The 20,947-nt window shown below is 41.5% G+C and overlaps 1 protein-coding gene across 3 annotated transcripts in view; it reads right to left on the bottom strand.

Annotated features, from left to right (window-relative positions):
* ITGA4 (integrin subunit alpha 4) overlaps nt 1-20,947 on the bottom strand; it is a 65,332-nt gene that overhangs the window by 28,057 nt on the left and 16,328 nt on the right. For all 3 annotated transcript variants that reach the window (XM_075933745.1, XM_075933744.1, XM_006121693.4), the window contains exons 6-14: nt 20,786-20,915; nt 15,608-15,693; nt 15,213-15,275; nt 14,981-15,118; nt 12,818-12,929; nt 8,015-8,109; nt 5,585-5,675; nt 4,045-4,090; nt 3,543-3,697 (exon numbers count right to left, since the gene is read on the bottom strand). In XM_075933745.1, the coding sequence (XP_075789860.1) occupies nt 3,543-3,697; nt 4,045-4,090; nt 5,585-5,675; nt 8,015-8,109; nt 12,818-12,929; nt 14,981-15,118; nt 15,213-15,275; nt 15,608-15,693; nt 20,786-20,915 (916 nt within the window). The remainder of the gene's footprint in view (nt 1-3,542; nt 3,698-4,044; nt 4,091-5,584; nt 5,676-8,014; nt 8,110-12,817; nt 12,930-14,980; nt 15,119-15,212; nt 15,276-15,607; nt 15,694-20,785; nt 20,916-20,947) is intronic.

Here is a 20,947-nt window from a genome sequence, read left to right as displayed (position 1 = left end):
TATATAAAAGGAAAGCATCCTGTGAATGTCTAAGGTATGCAGGAAAGCATCCTGTCAAGATGAGTGGGGCTTGGGATAGAAGGAAGGGAGAACTATCAGTTCAGTGATAGGGAAGTTGGAGCATATCTTCAGTATGAAGGAAAGGTGAGAGTGCAATATTACACTGTTCCTAGTAAAGATAGTGCAGAGCAGCATCACCATAAGGGCCACAAGTTCACTCACTCTGTGGGCAGATGTTATAGCGATCAGGAAGACAACTTTCATAGTCGTCACAGAGTGGACAGGTTGCCAGTGGTTCAAATGGGGGCTGGGTGAGAGTGTCCAGCACCATCTTGAGATTCCATAATGGCAGTGGGGCCTTATGCGGTGAGTTAAGATTGTGCAAACCCTTGATAAATCTTCTCATGGTAAAGTATGCAAAAATGGAATAGCTGTCAATCCAAGGATGAAAGGTGGCAATGGCTGCAAGATGAACTCTGAGGGAAGACACAAATAAGCTTGAGTGCTTTAGAATGAGCATATTGTCTAAAATTACACATAGCAGCGTTGCATAAGGGTCAAATTTGTTCTGATTACACCACGTCACAAATCTGTGCCATTTCTGGAGGTAGGTGGAGAGTGTGGGCCACTGTCTACTATGCATTAGGACTTTTTTTTACCCGATCTGAGCAGAGCATTTCAGATTTCTTGGAACCAGTGAGTAGCCAAGCCATCAGATGCAGGTTCTGAGGTTGGGGGTGCAATAAGGTTCCCCTGCTCTGGGTCAGCAGATCATGGTGGTTTGGGAGAAGGTAGGGAGGTTGGAGAGACATCTGAGAGCGATAAGGAAATCACGTCTGCCTGGACCAGGAGGGGGCTAAAGATTTTTAGAGCCCCCTCCCTGTTGATCTTGAGTGCTCTCAGAATAAGGGGCATTGGTGGAAACACAAAGTAGTGGGCCCCTCCAGTTGACTAAGAAGATGTCTCCCAAAGATCTGTGCCTCACCTGCTCTGGAATAATACTGTGGGCATTTGGCATTGTTGCGGGAGGCAAATAGGTCTATGGGGAAATCCCCACTGATGGAAGATGGACTGAAGCACTTGGTGATGGATTTCCCACTTGTCTATTGCAAAGTACCTGATCAGAGTGTCTGCTGTAGTATTGTTGATGCCCAGTAAGTACAAAGCTATTATGGTTACATAGTTGTGGATGCACCAGGTCCACAACCGGACTGCTCTGGTGCACAGGGAGCAAGCTCGGGTTCCTCCATGCCGATTGATATAGTACATTGTAGTTATATTGTCAGTAAGTATTCTGACTATGTGGTTGTAAATACACACACCGAAGTGCTTGCAGGCATCGACGACTGCTCGTAATTCCAAAAGATTGATATGAAGCACTGTTTCACAGTCAGACCATTGACCCTGATCAAAATGACCATCCAAGTAGGGAGGCATGATTTCTACGGACAGCTGATCGCTGTGTAATGGAACCCCCGCTAGAAGATTGTCTGAGTTGATCCAGCACTGGAGAGAAGTAACCACACTTGATAGAGGAGAGATGTGTTTGTGAACATGACTCTTGGAAGGGATATACACTGATGCCTGCCAATGTTGAAGACAATGAAGGTACAGTCACAAAGTACACTGCCATGTGGCCCATAAGTTGGAGCCAGGGAAGGACCGGTATGGTGGGGCTCATGGTAACAGTCACAATAAGGTCCTGTATCACTTGGAATCTTTGCACTGGTAAAGAGGCACAGGCAGTAGTGGAGTCCAGCCTGGATCCTATAAAGTCCGGAGTCTGTGTTGGCAGAAATGTGGACTTTTGCTCGTTTATAATAAGCCCTAGCGGAGCAAATATTTTTCAGGTTGTGTCTGTCATATTGCATGTTTCCGTGAAGGAATGGGAGATCAGGGTGCCAGATGTCCCTGCCTTCTCTCCGGCGCATGATGCGGCTCGATGAGGTAGCTGGGAGGTACCATGCCGGAAAAGCCCTCTTCTTGGTGGACGTGCCTGGAACTGGGAAACTCGCTCGCTGTTTTTCAGCCCTGGTAGGGTTTGAACAAGACGTAGAGGGCACAGAATCTGCTGGCTGAAGTACCTTATCAAAACAGAGCATGTATCTCCCTGTCTTGGTGTGCCTTTGCTGTTAACTTACAGCAATGGGGACATTTCTGTGGTATGTGCACCTCCTCCCAGGCACCTAACACACAACAAGTGCCCATATGATGCAGGCATTCATCTGCAACAACAGTCACATTTTTTTAAGTCAGAAAAACTTGGCATGATGAGAGGAAAATCAGAGCTCATCTTTTTTTGGGGGGGGGGGGGGGTGAGGCACGGCAGCCTTTAACCATGGCCTACAACATCCTTTTTCTTTTTTAACTAAAAAACAATAAATTGACTATAAACAACTAATTAACACTGAAAAACTATTCTAACTAATTAAATTTGTCTGACTAACTAGATGACTTTGAGGCGAGATGTTCGCTCTGCCTGCAACCGAGGGCAGCAACGAAGGAACTGGCAGGAGCCGGGCTGTGTGCGCAAAGTGCAGAGCGTGACTGGCACAAGGTGCCTAGGGCACACGTATGGCCTGTCCAGTTACTGCTAGGGAAAGCTCCAATCTGTGGCATCAGGACAACTCAACACCTACAGTGGAGCACCCACGGGGACATCACTTGAAGAATATTATCAGAAAATTTTATGAAAAATAATTTTATATTTTCATCCAAATCATTGACAAAATATATGTAGCTAGCACTGTGCTATGAACAAAACCTTGTGGGACATTAGAAGCTCCTATTATCTTCTGTGATCAGTTAACCAATTCATTAATCTGAGATACACTCATTTTGTAGAGTGCTGTTTTTATCAGAATGCTATGAAGCAATGATTCAAATGCCTCATGAAGTCTAAGTACAATGTTTCAACACAATTATCCTTATCAACCATATCCTTACAATCTCATCAAAATAAAGTTTTATAACTAGTTTTGATAAAACCATCCTGACCAGTGTCAATTTTGTTAGTTTAAGTCCACTGGAACTTCCCCATTATTCTGAGATCTGTTAAACATCAATATTAATGCCTCAGAGAGCTCTGATCAATTCTTTTTGTATTTTTGGGGTGGAAATGATCTGGTCCTACAGAATTACAAATATTTAATGTTAATAGTTGCTGTTTTATATCCTTCCCAGTTGCTGGTGGAACAAAGAATATTTCATTATCGCTGTAAGGCACACATGACTCATTCTTTCCAAATACAGAACAGAACTATTTGTTGAATTCTATCTTTTCTGCATTGCAATTGCTAATTTACAATCCTTGTTCAGTACTGGATCTATACCATTGTTTGGATTTCTTTTGTTTCATATATACAGTTAATTAAAATATTTTTATTTTTATTCTCAATCCTAATGTTCATAGATCTTTATTTTTCATATTGATACCTACTGATGGCTTGCTAACGTGTTTTTAATACTAGTGGTAAAATATTCTACAACATATGAGTATCTACAACAAATTGCAGTCAATAAATATTTATCAAGTAACTTACCAATGTGACCAGGGACATCTCGTCCTTTATACGTATAGCAAAGCATTAAATTCACACACACAGCAGGTTGGCCATTTTCCATACATTCTAAATTAGTTCGATTTACTGCATCAGGGTGTTTTAAAGAACCTTCAACAAGCACCACTGGTCTTGTTCTAAGAATTCAAAATGGTTCATGGTCATAACATGCTTCAGCATTAATTTATAATTACCTCTGCACACATTTGTTATTTTCAAATATAATGTTTACTATATAGCATCTGTAAGAATAAAAATAGAGTTTTACATGTTGAATTTGAGGGAGTTTATATTCATTTTTCTTTTATTCAGAATTGTTTATTTAAATATATCACTATAGAATAAATTCTAGCACTTAATGACTAACATTCAGTATTCCATAAAAGCAATAAGAGATCACTAGCAAATTGCACATTTTTAATTGTGTCCCATAATTTACAATTAAATTCAACTATCTCTAAGCACTGAAATGTATCAAGCTCACCTCAGTAGCACGGCAGAATCATCAAGAAAGGCACCAACTGCTATATCTGTACTTCCCCCCCCCAAAAAAAGAAAATTGATGAGCATCATTAGTCAAAAAGGATCACTTCTCAGGAATATACACACACACACACACACACACACACCCCACCTTATTGCACATTCACCTTTTGGACTGTATTAAAATACGATACTTGCACATTATGGGAGATATGCTACTATATAAAGAAACATTATCTATCACATATATTTGCAATGCAGATTCTAATAATTTATGTTTACTTTCTGTTAAAGCTTCATGTTACTGTTTCTGCAATTGCTAATGCCATAGCTAAGGCTACAATTCAATGTCCACTGAAAGTGAAACTTACTGAAGCAAAGCACAATTCAGCTAAAATAAGAGGTACTTCCATCTTTTTCTCTAAACCAGAATTATGATAATTGCTATTCTTATCAGAATTAAATGTGAAATGTTCACACAACAGAGAAAGGTACCATGTGAAGTCTGAGAGTCTTAAAGGATACAATTTTCAAATAAGCTTAAATGATGTAGGGGTCTAAATCACATTGACTCACAAGGAGACTTAGGTTTCTAAATACCTAAGTCTTTTCAAAATGGAACTTGGTCGCTTATGGAAATTTTATCCTGGCTCTGACGACAGGCTTTTATTTGAAGATAGTGAATGAATAAAAGTAGAGGATACCAAAACCTGTCGACAGATGTATTCACTTGAACAATTTATCTAGTTGCTGCGATGTCTCTCTTTAGCCGTGGAATTTCTGTTTCTATACAGTCAAACTTTCACTGAAGACTCTGTGGCAAAAAGGGACTCAAACAACCGGGGAGCTTTTTCTCCAAAGACCCTCTCTCAAATCCAGTCACAGGGCCATGGCTGTGGCTTTTTCTCCAAAGACCCTCTCTCAAATCCAACAGGGGCATGGCAACATTGGGGCTACCCAGGTGTCACTGTGGGAGGCTGATATAATTTAGTCTTCATGGGGCTGCTCCAGTCCACTGCATCACAAGTTCCGTGCTACAAATCTCACTCCTGGTCCTAAACTTTATTATCTTTGGGGATTTTCAAGATTTTGCCAGTACAAACGTTAATTCTCCTTTCCTAATTCAGTTCCATAATTCAATGACTGACATCAGTTACCACCATGTTAAAAATGGTGATGCAATACATGTTAGATTGTGACATCACTGGATGAAGTACAATAATAGCTACCATTAAAAAGTCACAACTACAAACAGATATTATGATTATTTTCTCTTCTACTGTATCACAAACTTAGTTATGAGCTTGAGACTTAACTAATAGGATAATAATCTGTCACAAAAAAACCCGCTTACTTGCCTTTATCTTTCCTGCTGGTTTTCTCTTCCAAAAGTATTATGATGATGGCCTATCCCTCAAAGTTTTTGCTCCTTCATTTATGTTAGGGATACTGAGTAGCACAGTTGCTTTGTTTCCCACCAGCTTACATATAATTTCTTTTATACTTTACACAGGAACAATAGAAACAACTATTTAATTCACCTGAATATCCATTGTTATCTGCATCAATGCCGCTTGATATGGATTGTCCAAACATGCTTAAAGTGTTGCTGATTCTGTGCCCTTGTATTCTCTGAAAAATAAAGAATTAACCTAAATGAAAAGAGCTTTCTCCAGAAGTCTTTCATAATATTTATTGTAGGTGGTAACCAATCAGAAACTCTAGCATAATTACCCTGCAGTTTATCCCAATCACTTCTTGATTTTGGTTTCATTACCTTTGATTCACTATTGGTTCCTTTGCTTCAAATGTAATAGGCTATAATCCCTGCCTGAGAACTAAAACGTACTCAGATTTTTCGGTTATACTGGAAAAAAGCAGATTTCTCTACTGTTTCTACATAATTGTCATAATAACGCAATGTCCCTTTAAGTGAAGGAACTAAATCTCATCTCCTTGAGACGAATCACCAAATATATAGAGCCCTGAATATCTGCAGATAGACACTTCATATCTGTGGATAGTGGAGCAGATACCTGTGTGGGGGTCTCTGCTTCCCCCTCCTCTATTGTGGGTGGGAGAGGGTGCTAAAGCAGACCATGCACTGCCAGCAGGGAAGGGATACAAGCAGCTGCATCCTAAATCTCCCTAAAGCACGAAGGGCCGAGTGCTAGTCCTGCCCTACCCACTAACGCTCCACCTGGTGAGCACTGACTTGCAGAGCCCCTGGCACACTGTTAAAAAGGACAGCAGCCTCCACAAATGTGGAAATCCAACAGGTAGCTCCAGATGCCCCTCCTTCTCTCTCTCCCCACTCTCTTTCTGTATCTAGGAACAGAAATGACAGAGCTCAAAAGAGACTAATAATAAAATAGAAAATGTGAAAAGCCCTCCCCCCACCCCTACTTACACACAGGCATCCCCACTGCTGCCTTCCTCTTCTCTGCATGACCCTGCTCACTCCTTGCTCATCTGTGCTCCCTCCCCACTCCCCTTTCCAGAGACAAGTAAAATACAACTCCCACATCAGATGAGGAGTTGAGGCTAGAGGATGCAGATCCATATTTTTGTATCTCCGCAGGGCTGTATAAATAGATGGTAGCAGAGAGATAGGGTTTCCCAACCCCATTCATTAAATAGACTTGAACAAACAGTTTGGGGTTCCCAGAGACATGCAGCAGTCAAACAGAACTGGTCACCCAAATAGCAATGGTAAGCATGAACTCAGAACTGTCACACATGCCTTGAGTACAGTGGAAGGATAATAAACAAGTCATTGTTCCTATAGGAATACGCACGTGAAAAAATGGCCAGGGTTGAAATCAAAATAAAAACTATATACAGGTTTAACCTCCCAAATCTGGAACTCTCTGATGCAGCAACATCCATGATCCAGCAAGGCCACAGATATTGCTGGACCAAGGAGCCCTGGGAGAGCGGGGTTTGTGGAGTCCTGTCTGGGCCAGCAGTGGCTAGGCAGGGGAACCCCAGTGTCACCTGGACCAGACAGCATCTGGGAGCCTCCGCCACAGCCAGGAAACCCAGTTGTCAGTGGAGTCAGGCCACCAAAGCTGCCCCAGCTGGGGAACGCTGAGAACTCCCTGGTGGCAATGGGGCCACACAGCAACCTGAGAGCCCCAGACAGGGAACCCCAGTGGCAAGGGGCAGCCGGGAGTTCTGGCCTCAGCAGGAGAATCCCCAGTGGCAGAGGAGCCGGCCTGGCAGCCCCGAGCAGCAAACCCCAGGAATCCCCCAGCAGCAGCAGGTTTGGTGGCAGCCGGGCAGCCCTGGCCAGAAACACCCCGGGAGTAGCAGAGCGAGGCCACAGCTGTGGGGCAGCGGCTGGGTGGCCTCAGGACTGGGAAAACCCTGCAGGTACTGGGGCCAGCAGCAGCCAGGTGACCCTTGGTAGGGAACCCCTGGTGGCAGTGAGCAGGGAGCCTTGGCTAGGCCAAAGTTAGTGAAGCAGCAGCAGGGCAGGGAAACTCCCTGATGGGGGACAGCTCACTTTCCAAGGGTGTCGGACAAGGGAGGTCCAACCTTTACTATGTGAAAGGCCAGAAACTGAAAAAACACAAATATACTCATTTGTCCCTTAGGAAAGACAAGAGAAACACACTATGGCTAGGTCTCCGTACAGATTTATAGCAGCATAACTATGCCAGGCAGGTATGTGAAAAATCAATATGTAGATACACTGAAATAGCTCACAGTATAGAAAGCTTCTCCCATTGACATAACTACTGCCTCTCACGGAGATGGATCAACTAAGCCTATGGAAGAAGCGATTCCATCAACACAGAAGCATCTTCACTTAAGTGCTAGAGCAACGCAGCAGCACCAATGAAGCATTTTAAGTATAGACTTGTACAATGCTGACAACCTGCTCCAATTAAATTTAATTTTAATAATTGTAAAAACTTTTCTTAACTCAGTGGTGGGTTTTTAAGAGACTAACAAGAAAGCCATACCTGTGAGAAGGATGAAGATATCCCATCCTCCCTGCCATTATATATGTAGATAGCACCTTCTAGATTGTCTTCTTGGGGAGCTCCAATGGCTACATCTGTAGAAGGATTTTATTGTAACACATTCATGTGATATATAATCAGGAAACAAGAAAAATGTTTTATAGAGTTTTCTCATTTTGAATTTGTTTTTATTTCATGTATTGGAGACAGTGTAGATTGATGTTTATATTAGTGGTGTTAAAATGCATGTAATTAAGTAACCATATAACTGCTGAATTTCTGCAGTTACATGCGGGGAGCCACCTTTTAAGCCAACTCCCTGTGTGTACTGGCTCCCACTTGCCCCCCTGCACTGCTGCCTCAGATATGGCTGCCAGGGAGCTGCCTGCTGTCCCACACTGCTGCCTCTGTTAGCTTTTAAACCAGCTCCCCATGCATACTGGGAGTCTGCGTGTAACCATGAAAGTTAATCAATAAGCCCAGACTAACCCTAGCTTATATTAGGTCAAACATTGCTTTTATAAGTTTACAAACTGTCTTGCAGAGCAGTGAAGTATGTGACATATGATGGTTCTGAATTTTATAACCTATTCAGCAAGAGCGCAGGAAGTAGACTGGATTGGTCTTATAGCAACATGAGACTCTATTTATAGCTATAATTTATATGTAAAATATTTGTAAATATAGCCCTGATCTCATAATCAAGCTATAACAGATCTGTACACAGAGCCACAATACGACCTTACACAAGTACATGGTTCGCACTAGTAAGTTTGATTTCAGGGCCCCATCTTTTGTAATGCTTGCTTGTTTGGTTCGTTGTTTTGTTTAGTATATACCATTCCTCCAAGAAAAAACAGAGCGGCTCATGGAAACATCCAAATTTGAGAAAAGGTTTCAGAGTGAAAAGAAAGAGTTATATCAGTAGTACTGCTTCGGAGTGGCTTCTGCCCTGTTTTACAGTAACAGAGCCTGAATATCTTTCTAGACATGGTTTTTCTGAGCTATGGTGACTTTGGTGATGACAGATGGGATGGGAACTCAGTCTAAGAGTATGGGAACAGCCCTTCAGCTGTGAAGGTTTATCTGCACAGTGTGTTAATTCACACCAGAGATGTAAATTCTGGAGTGCTCTAGCTGGCAATGTGGACCCTGCTAAAGTACACTAAAGTTCCATAATACACATTAATGCAGTCCAGTTTCAAACTGAATTTCCATCAAAGTCAATACAGTTGTGTCTGGTACAGAGAAAATAAATGTGTCTTAAATTTCTATAAAAGATCTCTCATTGCTAAAACTATGGTAATTTTGCTGCCCTCTGTTGTTTCCACAAGCATTAAAGCTGTGGGATACATGACATCTAGTATTATTTTGTCTAAAACAAGTCAATTTTCCTTGTAAATGTCCTTAGCATCTCATTAACGTGCTTGTATGGATATATAGCAGTGGAATTAAGGTAACTGGCTTTAAAAAAAGTAGTATATTGAATGCCTTCATGATTTCATTCTAGTGGGGAGTGCAAATGCAAAAAAGAATAGCATTCAACTATTCTAAAAGACAAGCATAGTTGTTGAAATAGCCAGAGCTAATGATACCAAAAGAAAGATATGAAATACATTAGTTCAAAATGCACCAAGGGAAATGAATAGTGATAGAGAGGTAGATGTGTTAGTCTGATCTTGCTAAAACAAAAGGAAAAACTAGGGAAATGAAGATATTTTTCAGCTTCACTCAAACAATCTGACCCTTTACAAAAAGTGTAATAATACAAGTCAAGTCAAATAAAAAAAATAAAATAAAAACCGAGACACACTCAAAAAAGGAAGATTTCTGCTGAGTATTCTCTGCTTGAATCTATGACCATACTGCAATGGTTAAAGTGTTACATATCTCTACTGATTAGATAAAAACCATTACAGATGTGCTACCTAATTAAGACTAACCATACATTCTTTGAGTTTGAATTCTTCACTGATGTACAGCCAACTAACTTCTCTGATTGAGCCATAAGGTTTAAACTACTGAAAAAAACCCATCTCTGTGATGTACTATTTCATTGCACTTCTATAGACAAATGGCCTCTATGATCATTTAAGATTTTTTTAAATATTTCTTTTCCCTATCTTTTTTTTTTGTTATACGTAATATCTCCCACTTTCTCTCGCCTCAGTTGTAAGTTGTCTTGCTGTCGCCCCTCTGCTTTCTCCTATATCCTTTCTTGTGTCAACCACAAGCTAAATATGAGTCAAGTGTGTGACACGGTTGCAAAAAAAAGCAAACATGATTCTGGGATGCATTAACAGGAGTGATGTGAGCAAGACACGAGAAGTCACTCTTCCACTCTACTCTGTACTGATTAGGCCCCAATTGGAGTATTGTGTCCAGTTTTGGGCACCACATTTCAAGAAAGACATGGAGAAATTGGAGAGGGTCCAGAGAAGGGCAACAAAAGTGATTAAAGGTCTAGAAAACATGGCCTCTGAGGGAAGACTGAAAGAACTGGGTTTGTATGGTTTGGAAAAGAGAAGACTGAGAAATGACATGATACCTAAATGAGTGTTACAAGGAGGAAGGAGAAAAATTGTTCTCCTTGACCTCTGATGATGGGACAAGAAGCATTTGACTTAAATTGTGCCAAGGGAGCAGAGCTGGCCCGAGCCATTCTTGTGCTCTCACCCCCCCCAGCCTGGCAGCACCACGCGGTACCCCTTACAATCGGGCGCCCCAGGCTATAGCCCGGTCAGCCCGTAGCTTGGGCCAGCTCTGCAAGGGATGTTTAGGTTGGACATTAGAAAAAACTTCCTAAGTGTCAGGGTGGTTAAACACTGGAATAAATTGCCTAGGGAGCTGTGGAATCTCCATCACTGGAGATATTTAAGAGTAGATCAGATATACATCTATCAGGGATGATCCATTCTAGATGGTTCTTGGTCCTGCCGGGAGGACATGGGACTCGACCTGATGATCTCTCAAGGTCCCTTAAAGTTCTAGTATTCCATGATTCTGTGTCTCATTACCTATGATATTATCTGTTCTATGGTACATTATTTATTATACCTTTTGGTCGAATAACTTTTTCCACTTAGCGCACTGTGAGCATTTCTAGAATTACAAATTATAACTACTTGCAGGATTCTCTCTACATAAACCAGAAGGGTATGGTGTATCTTTAAATTATGTTAATTTGACATACCATATTTTACCTTATTTTACCAATTATCATAATCATTTGCATAGATTAATCACATAAAGGCAGAAATCAGTTTGTAAACAGAATTAGGGATGTTAGCGTATACCTGTTTTCACGATTAACCGATAAGCCTGAGTTCATAGGCAGCAAGCTCATGGGGAGCTGGCTTTTAAAAAATTCAGAAGTTACTTGTTTTCACAAATAAACGTTTTTAACATCCCTAAAGAAAATATGAAATTTTCTCTGTCCTGAAAGCTTACAGTCCAATACTTGCATCTGACGAAATGGATCTTTGCTCACAAAAGCTAATGCTCAAATAAATCTGTTAGTCTTTAAGGTGCCACAGGACTCCTCGTCACTTTTTCAGATTCAGACTAACACGGTTACCCTCTGATACTAGTCCAACACATGTAAGACATGACAAAATGAAGCTATGGAGATTAATGGTGAAGGGGGAAGAAAGCACCAGAAGAAAAATTCTTGAAAGAGAGTAGGTGCCAGAGAATGAAAAGAGGGTGACTGTTCCAAGACTAGAGGGCTGTATGACAGAGAATGTAGAGCCAAGAACGTGAGATAACAGGAGCTGTAGGAAGAGCAATCCAATGTGAATATAAGAAAACAAAACAGAATTCAAACTTGTAGGTGAAAGACTATACTGATGTGGTAAAGAAGACACTACATTAAAGGTTGCCCATTCTTGGCTCTGAGTGTATTTGGTTTCTCCCATATAGATTTACCTTTGATTGAGAAAGCAGAATTTGTGGCTGAGCTTATAAAGACAACCCTAAGAAACCATCAGAGAAGTCCTGGAAAGTAATTCATCTGCTCTCATATGCAGGCTGTCTGCATGTCTGCCTTCTCTGCTGATCTACACTCTACTTGCTACAGTGGAAACACTGAATGTTACTTGTCAGACAGGGCATCAGAGGTGCTGACAATAGACCCACTCCTTTGAACCTCCCTTTCCACTGGGGTTTCCATTTTGCTTACCTAGCTGCAGCCCCTCCACCCAAACCAAAGGTTTGAAAGCCACTTTTGACGCTAGTTCAAGGGCTGAAAGAGGGGGTGACATTGCCAGAACAATAGGGGAGGGAGACTTTTTTAGTGGTGATATTTTGGAATGAAGAGAAGGAGGAAATGACCATAACCATTGCAAGCTGTGGTAGACCTTTTCATTACAATTTTTGGAAGAGTTCTCATGTTGGTGTTTTTTTTTTAAATGTGAATGTATTGCTCTTTAGGGGAGTAGGCTTGCCAACCCTCAAGACTGAATTTCTCTATCCTGTGAGCAGGTCTAGTACAGGCAATAGAAGTGTAAACTTTGCAACCTTGTTTTACCAAGATGGACTTCATGCAAAGGTCAGAGGATAATTCATTCCCCATATCCATTTAGTCCTTGGCCTCTCTGCTGAGATAGGCTGGGATTATTTGAATATTACTGTTTCACATATAGGATAAGAGCCACAAGATGGTAATGAATGTGGACATGGTGTAAATTTGAAACACAGGTGTAGAATGAAAGATTATTTCATCCATTAGCTATCTCCTGAAATATTCACTTCTCATACTTATATTACATTGCTGTCCTGAATTAAAAATATACTCTGTAATACCTTCAAATCCATCATTATCAATGTCTCCTAGATTAGCTATGGCTTCACCGAACCTTGCTGCATAAGAATCACTCCCAGCTAGTTCTAGCTTCAGTTTTAGCATCTCTGCTTCCTAAAGGGAAAAAAAAACCCAAATGTACATTACAAAAAAGGGATTTCCAGGGACAGGTGTTGCTGACCTTTTTAGTGCATAGCTATCAGTCAGTAATAGTTTATCTCAGAATACACAGTTTTGAACCATAAGACTATCTAACCATAAGATATATGAATTGCACAATTAAAGGGAGCTTCAAATGTGGCTCTGTACTGAAACATTAACATGTAAAATTCACCTGATCCTTGCGTGAGTTGAGAATCACATTTGCTCATTTCAGTAAAAGTGTGGCACCTGGATTCTCTTCTTGTGAATCAACAATTGCAGCGGTTCTCAACCTTTCCTTTGTGAGACCCTCCTAACATGCTAGAGAAACTCCATAGCTCAGCTGGGCCACAACAACTCTATTTCTATATATAAAAGCCAGGACCTGCATTAAGGTGCTAAGCCCTAAGCTACAGAAGCACTATGAAGCTAAGTTGCTCAAACTTTGACTTCAGCCCCTGGTGATAGAGTCTGGGATTCTAGGCTGTGGTTCTGGAATGTAGGGCTTTGGCTTTCTGCCCTGGGGCCAGAGCCAGCCCAAGCTACTGGCTGACCGGGCTACTGCCCGGGGTGCCCCATTAAGGGGGAGCCGTGCGGGGCTGCCAGACTGGGCGGGGGTGGGGCCGCGCATGCACCAATGTCCCGGGGGCGGGGCTGCACATGCACCAGGCGTTTGGGGGCCGGGGGCGCACATGCACAGCACTCCCAGGGCCAGCACCGTGCTCCTCGGGCCCAGGGCACACGAATGGCTCGGGCCGGCGCTGCCTGGGGCCTTGCAAGTCTAATGCCAGCCATGTTTGGCAGACTCCTTGAAAGCTGCCCACAGCCCCATTAGAGGGCCTGGGACGCCTGGCTGGGACCCACTAATCAACAGAATTGTTTACTAAGAACTTGAGCTCTGCTTGACTTTAAAGTACTAGAGACATTTTCATAGTGCAAGGCAGGTCACTCCTCAGCTAACCACACTGGTTATGAAAAAAATAACTACAAATAATGAATATGGAACCCTGTAATGTTAACAGAATTGCTTTTCATACTGGAGTTGTCCTTTTATTTATTTTTTGTAATGGTAAACATCTATGTGCAATAACGAGCCTACATCAAAACAATACAGAGATTACTGCAGAGCCTCAAAAATATAATAAAAGGAAGCTGCCATCCTTCCATCTCCCATTCCATTCAGTTCACTCCCTGTCTCAGAGTTAATATGATCTTTGGACAGCTGGGAGCATCTTTGGAAACCTCAAGGTATAACCAAGGCCGTTACGAAGGCAACAGTTGTGGTAAGAAACAATAATGAGAGATGTGTATGTGAGAAAGAAATTAATTGGGCATAAAATTCAAAAAAAAATTTAACAGATTAAAAGAAAGCAGATGAAAACGGAAAAGCGACCACATTACATTATAGTCTCTGGTTAAAAAATTGATACCAATATATGATAACTCCAGTTATGGGGAATAAAGAGATCTACCATTCTCTTTCCCAATGCTATTAGGGACTACACATCTTTTGCTCAGCTGCAAGTAGTCTGAGTTTTGAGCATCCCCTATTCAGTTCACAAACTGTTCCCTTTTCTGGCAATTAAAAGAATGGCTTTCAACAAGCTAAAATGCCTATTTTCCAAAGTATAAGCAATGTAATAGCAGAGTGCATGCAAATAGACTGCAGTAACACACTAACTGCATACCAAGTTGTTATGAAATCACACTGTTTTTCTTCTGCTTTAACACTTTCTATTATGAATACCAGCTTTACAATAGATGTGTCTAGCACTTGATACATTCATATGCAAAAATCATACTGCTGTTCGATCCTGTTCCCAGACACTACCATAAAGTAGGCTTCAGTTAAGATCCCAGTTTGCATGATGGTACATTTGCAGACTACGTAATTGTACTGTAAATCATGTAGTTCAAATGCATTGTCTCAAAGTTCCTGTGATGAAGCAGAAAATACTGCTCAGTTTGTAGGACCAGCACTACTGGAAATTATTATTGATTTTTTAAAAAGAAGAAACACTTACGGAACCCGAGTTGATGTAAACATAAACTCTTCCTTCTTCTCTGATTTTACTTTGCATTGGCGCGCCAACTAGTAAGTCTGAGAGGCCATCAGTATTCAGATCCACTGCACAAACAGCAGCTCCAAAATAAGAACCAAGCTGTGCACGCACACAGGAGAAGTAAATAGCCATCAAATATTTCAGAAGATTCACAAAAAGTTATAATATGTACCAAAATAACATAAAAGGTTACCTTTTTACCCTTTAGTTCAAATAGAATATTTAATTGCTTTGCTCCAATGCTAAAAATGTATGCCTAAAATAAGAAGAGAACATAGGAAAAATTCAGCTCTTTTTGCATTTCCTGTGTGTCTGTAAGCATTAAATCTATGGTTAAGGAAACAAATTCAAAAAAGCACCAAAACACCACACAATTTAACATAAAATATATCCATATAACATCTCCTACCTGGTGCTTTCTTAGCACCACAGAATAAACACAACACTCTTCCATCACCTACTGCATTCCCATTCATTCCTTTGCACAAAGACGCTCCAGTACTTTCTGTACCTCTCAGAAATCCACCCTCTGAATTTTCCATTGCACTAATCCAAACAGAAATGTTACAGCTATGAAACACCTCTTACTTTACCAGTCTGCTCCTGTTGGGGAGCTCCTCCAATTACTTCTGTACTAGTTGGTGTCAGAAAGTGACCCGCTCCAACAGCATATCCTGCAAATGAAAAAAAGTCATCACTGAATGTAGTAAATGTGACTCCAGGCAACATTAATATAACTTGAGCTGCTCTCTATGGCATATTGTCAACTATACAATAAAGTAAACTATTGTCTATTACTTTTCATACAATATATGCCTTAGTCAAATGAGTTATGATGGAATAAAGTGCAATTTCATGCAGGTAAATAAAAAACTAAATGTTTAAAAAGGTAGGTTTTTATAAAAACAAACAAGATGGTCAATAACAATAAGATTTACTCCCAATTGCTAGATTTCACATTTTAAGATGCCAAACATCCGCGGTCTGGCATGCTTTTAGTTAGCTGGATGACCAGGTTTCCTGTGGTCCCATAAAGTTTGTTTGCAGTCACTAGTCCTGGCTCTCAGTGTTCTGTGCTGTTATTTAACTCTAATTTACCCCTAAATGTCTTCCACTGCTTACTGGGCTGTTTGATGTGTTGGTAATGCTGCTAGACAACATTGACCTCTCGTGGTTTGGTCAATTCTCTGGTTCGACAATGGTTAGGTCATGAGGGTTTAGACTAGACTAGAGAGGTTCAATCTGTATTAGAATTGCTGTCTGACAAAAAAATATTGGTGGTAATGATTAGGCAGTTGGATCTATAGGGTCAGACCTTTACATCTATGCAGGGCCCTCCTAATTAATCGATTTACATAATGATGTAAAAATCCATACCCATACAGCCTATTAGAGGATTGGGATCTCATTTTTTTAACTATGTATAACTGGCCATTTGCATTCCTTTCAGAACGCAGCGTGGGACACAAATGGTGGAGCTCAGACAGTTCATTCCTATTCTGCCCCCTTGTAACTCAGAACTCTCATTAGTTTTCCATGGAAGTAGGGAGCGCAATATCATAGAGAAGAATATGCCTTAAATCTTTAAAACTAGCCAAGATGACTGTTTAGAGCTCAGATTCCCATTATGCCAGCACTTTCTTTTCATGTTTTAAGGGGTGAACAAGGCCATTTATCATTTAAAGGTCAATCCCCAGTTTCTACTTATTCAACAAAAAATTAAGCTTAAGTGGATAATCCTTAATTTTCATGCTCTGACCTTTTCTTTCAAAATATTTTGCTTTTGTCAAATTGTAAAAACATACATTCCTAATGATTTGTAAAAGGTAACTACAGGTCCCAGGTCTCTGCCCTCTTGCGAAAATTATTTTTCATACCATGTGTGGAAATTATATGAAGTTTATAGATTTATTATTCAAGACTCTGCACCTAACCAAACCTTTGTGAGGTTCTGACAACTGTTCATCTAGGCTATGATCTATTGCTAAAACATTTCTAAAAATCTCAGGAGAAACCCTGAGAAAATGTTACAAAGGCACAAATAAGTTGATTAACTATTTCCTTATTCATTTGCATTGACAGAACAGAAGCCATCAAATGGAAAATAAGTTGAATGGATAGGTGTTCATTTTAGAAGAGAAAGGCAGTATTTCCTTAACCTAGCTCCTTGTCTAACTTCCTTTTTAAGTCAGTAGGCGTTTACTGATCTTTAACAGGAGATGCATTGGATTCCTAATAATGGGTGGGTGAAGGATTTTATCTCCAGACCTAAAGTCACCAGGGGATGAAAGAAGTGGTAGTCGCAATTCAATGGTGCTGAAACTGAAGAAAGAAGAGGAGCCGAAATAGAAAAAGCTGCCTCTTCTCAAAAGCACCAGAGTAGTATGTATTTGGAATTCCCAAAAGAATAAACCTATGAAAAAATGTGGCTTGGGGAAAGGTAATAGACATGGCTTCATCCCACAGCAGTTCTATTGAAAATTTTCCTTGGAAATAAATATTCTTTGATGCCATCTTTCCCCAGATAGATAGGGCTATAGCTCTAGGGGGAAGGGACAATAGCACAGCTTCCTTAGGAGTTATGCTGCTGGGGAACTGGAGAGCAGTGCAAGTGGGAAGAGCCTCCAAACAGACACAGTAATTCCTCATTTAACACTATAGATATGTTTCAGAAAATGATCGTGTTAAGTGAAAATGTGTTATGCGCGGTCAATTTTCCCATTGAAAATAATGGAAAACGTGGGGGTTGCATTTCAAGTAGTGGTGTCTGTTGGGACTGGGACATAAGGTTGGGGGAAAAAGGGAGTTACAGCAGGGAGGGGAGGTGTTTGGCTCCGGGGAAGGGAAGGTGAGGAGAGGGGAGGGGGATTGGGTTGGGAGTATGCCTCTGTGATGGGTCTGCCGGGACCTGCACTGTGTCCGGCAAGGGGAGGTCACCAGGAAATGGCGCAGCGAACAGCGAACCCTCCGTCGCTTTGCAGGGAGGCGGGGGAAGCCCTGCGCAGCTGCCAGCGACGGGCTGGCTGGGGAAACCCAGCCATCGGCCTGCAAGTGGGGGTGGGGAGAGGGGACAAGGCATCCAGTGGGGGGGAGTCAGCAGAGAATGGCGCAGCGAGTGGCAAACCCTCCGCCGCTTTGCACGGAGGTGGGGGAAGCCCCGCACAGCTGCCGGCAATGGGCTGGCTGGGGAAATCGTGTTATTCCGGGGACGGTCATGTAATTCAAAAAGTGTTCCTTAAAAAAAATCGTGCTATAGCAAAAACGTGTTAAGCGGGCACGTGTTAAATGAGGAATTACTGTATTCTAATATCTGCAGAATGTCCACTATCCAACAGGTGGCCTACAAACTTTTAACTTAGACTGGAGGAACAATGCCCATGTAAATGTATCCTTTTTGCAAGAGCGTATAATATCAATGCTTATCAGCTAGATGCTCCCTCAGGTCAAATGCATCAAACCACCTAAAACTTAACTTTAAACATATAAGTACTCCTATTGTCTTCACATATTTTTCATGACTATGTTTAAACATAATCATAAGCAGAAGTGCAACCCACCCACCTGGTGTGGTTACTGAGCAATGCAAGTGGCACTTAGACCACAGCAACAGTTAAGACCAAGAGACCTCTACAGCATGTGCTGAGAGTAAGCTGGCTTTTAGTTCAGAGAGTAGGGGCTCCTCTACTGAGCTCCCAAGTTCAAATCCACCTGGTGGTGGTTACACAAGTACATTGCTAGATTGCTTTAATTATGAGACGGGGGTCTCAAGATTAGGTTTGACTTCAAGGGGGTATTTCTGTTATCCCTATCATCATCCATCTTCTAAAAAACAGAGGAAACACTCCCCACTAGGCTAACCCTACAAGAAGCGTGAAACTAGAAAGACCAAGTACAATTGAAAGTTCATACTGAACTATAAGAGGACGCATAGAAGAGTTAAACTTCTGATAATTTGTAATGTTTAACTCATTAAGATGGCAATAATTAAAAATAGCTTAAAACCTGCCAACTGGCTAAAAAATGTTGAGACCACATCCTGTTTTAAAACAATTTCATCCTGTTTTTATTCTTGTATTTAGACCTATTCAAGTGCTACTAAGGAAATCCTGCCAAATGTTATTCAGTCACTAACTTCTCTTTCCAAACCTATTTTCTTCCACAGGGGGGCTACTACTGAAGGACCTCCCTTCCCTCTAGATTGAAATCAAACCCTACAACACCCACTTCTCATGTTCTTCTCTTGTAAAACTGCAGATTGCCATATTCTCCACATAGGCTATTAAGAAAAAAAAACCAGAGACCAACCATAGATCACTGTCAGAAGATAGGATAGCGAAAATATATAAAGTAATTACAGTAGTCTGCTTTGAATTGTATGCTGGTCACAAAATATGCTTTCCCCAATGAGTAATGCTATTATTATTTATGTGCTGACTGTGTGTGTAGCACCATAAAAATATACAAAATGATTTCAGAATAAGCCTTGAAGAAACTGCACCCTAAGAGAAATATAGGAGATTGAACACACTGGAAAGCCCAGGGCAAGAAATAAATTGTTACCCAGTTAACATGGCATGAAGGGGCACAAGAGAAGCAGTGCCGGGGGGGGAGGGGGGAGGAACACAACTCTTGGGCAGGTGGGCAGGATGGGATGTATTGGGATTGGGCAGACACTCTATGCTGTCCCAACATGCTGATCAGAATGTTGTTCTGTATGGGAATCTAGTGCAGTTTACTCCTTCCCTGGAACATCAGGAGACGAAGGAAGGAGCCTGTTACTGTTCAGATTACAATCCTTCTCCGAGTTTGTATGCCAGACTGGTATGAAAATGGCCACCAAGTCCGATATGACATACTGGCTACTGCCCCCACCCCCTTCACGGAGCTGCATCTCTTCCAGCGCCCTCTGTATAGCAGCTACCCATCGAGAGAACTGGGCTGAGGGGGAGAAAGGGGCAGTACAGCAGCCAGAGGAGCTGTCATTGGGAAAGAAGCACCCCAGCCCTGCCCTTCACTCACTTCGGCCTCCTGCGAAGATGCTGCTATAATGAGATAGCTGGAGGAGAGGCTGCAGCATTGAGGGGCAGGGATAGAGCTAAGACTTCTGCTCCTTTCCCCACTGGCAGGGGCAGAGCAGGGAAAGCAGCAAAACTGCCGGCAGCTCCTCCAGCTGTTGTACTGACCCCCATCCTAACCTTCCAGGTAATGTGAGATGGGGGAGGGGAAGAGCCTAGGGGCCTTGGGCTATGGGTGGGCAGAGTCATATGAGGGAATCATATGGGGAGGTCACCTGTACCCCACAGCCCCTCAGTTGCTGTGCCCTCCCTCCATACTGGGAAGAAATGTATTTACTTTCACTCCACAAACACAAACCCCTTACTCTAGGCTTATAGCAAAGCCATGACTGAGGCTGTTATTAAGCATCTTTAAATTCTGCATTAAATCTGCTTATTGCAGTCTTGAATGAAGTATTCAAACCATTTATGATCAAAGTCCTTACAAACAGAGCAGTCTTAAGCATGCATTGTGGACTCCTTTAAAAGACTAGAAATTATTGTAAATGAAGATAAAGCTGTTCAGAAATAAATGTCTAAGGAAATTCCGATGAGGGGCAGATTAAAAGCAGGATTTTAAAAAGATTAACATCACACTTAGAATCGCAAGACAGGTCTGAAATATTGCCACTCTGGGGTATAACCAGACATTTCACATCCAGTTGTATAGACCAGGGAATCAGCTAAGCAGATGAATAAAAATGTTAAATACCTAAATAACTTCCAAATTTTACTTGGTTCTTTGAATCTACATAAGTTTGAAAGATATTCGCAGTGAGGTTGTACACAAAGACGGAACCAGTCCAATAATATGATCCTGGGGCTCCCATTATAATTAAATCCTGGAAGAAAAAAGTGTTATATTTATGTATTA

The sequence above is a fragment of the Pelodiscus sinensis genome, chromosome 7 (genome assembly GCF_049634645.1).
Source record: "Pelodiscus sinensis isolate JC-2024 chromosome 7, ASM4963464v1, whole genome shotgun sequence".
Classification (NCBI taxonomy): Eukaryota; Metazoa; Chordata; order Testudines; family Trionychidae; genus Pelodiscus; species Pelodiscus sinensis.
The sequence above is the reverse complement of the archived record's forward strand: the minus strand, read 5'-3'. Positions and strand labels throughout refer to the sequence as shown.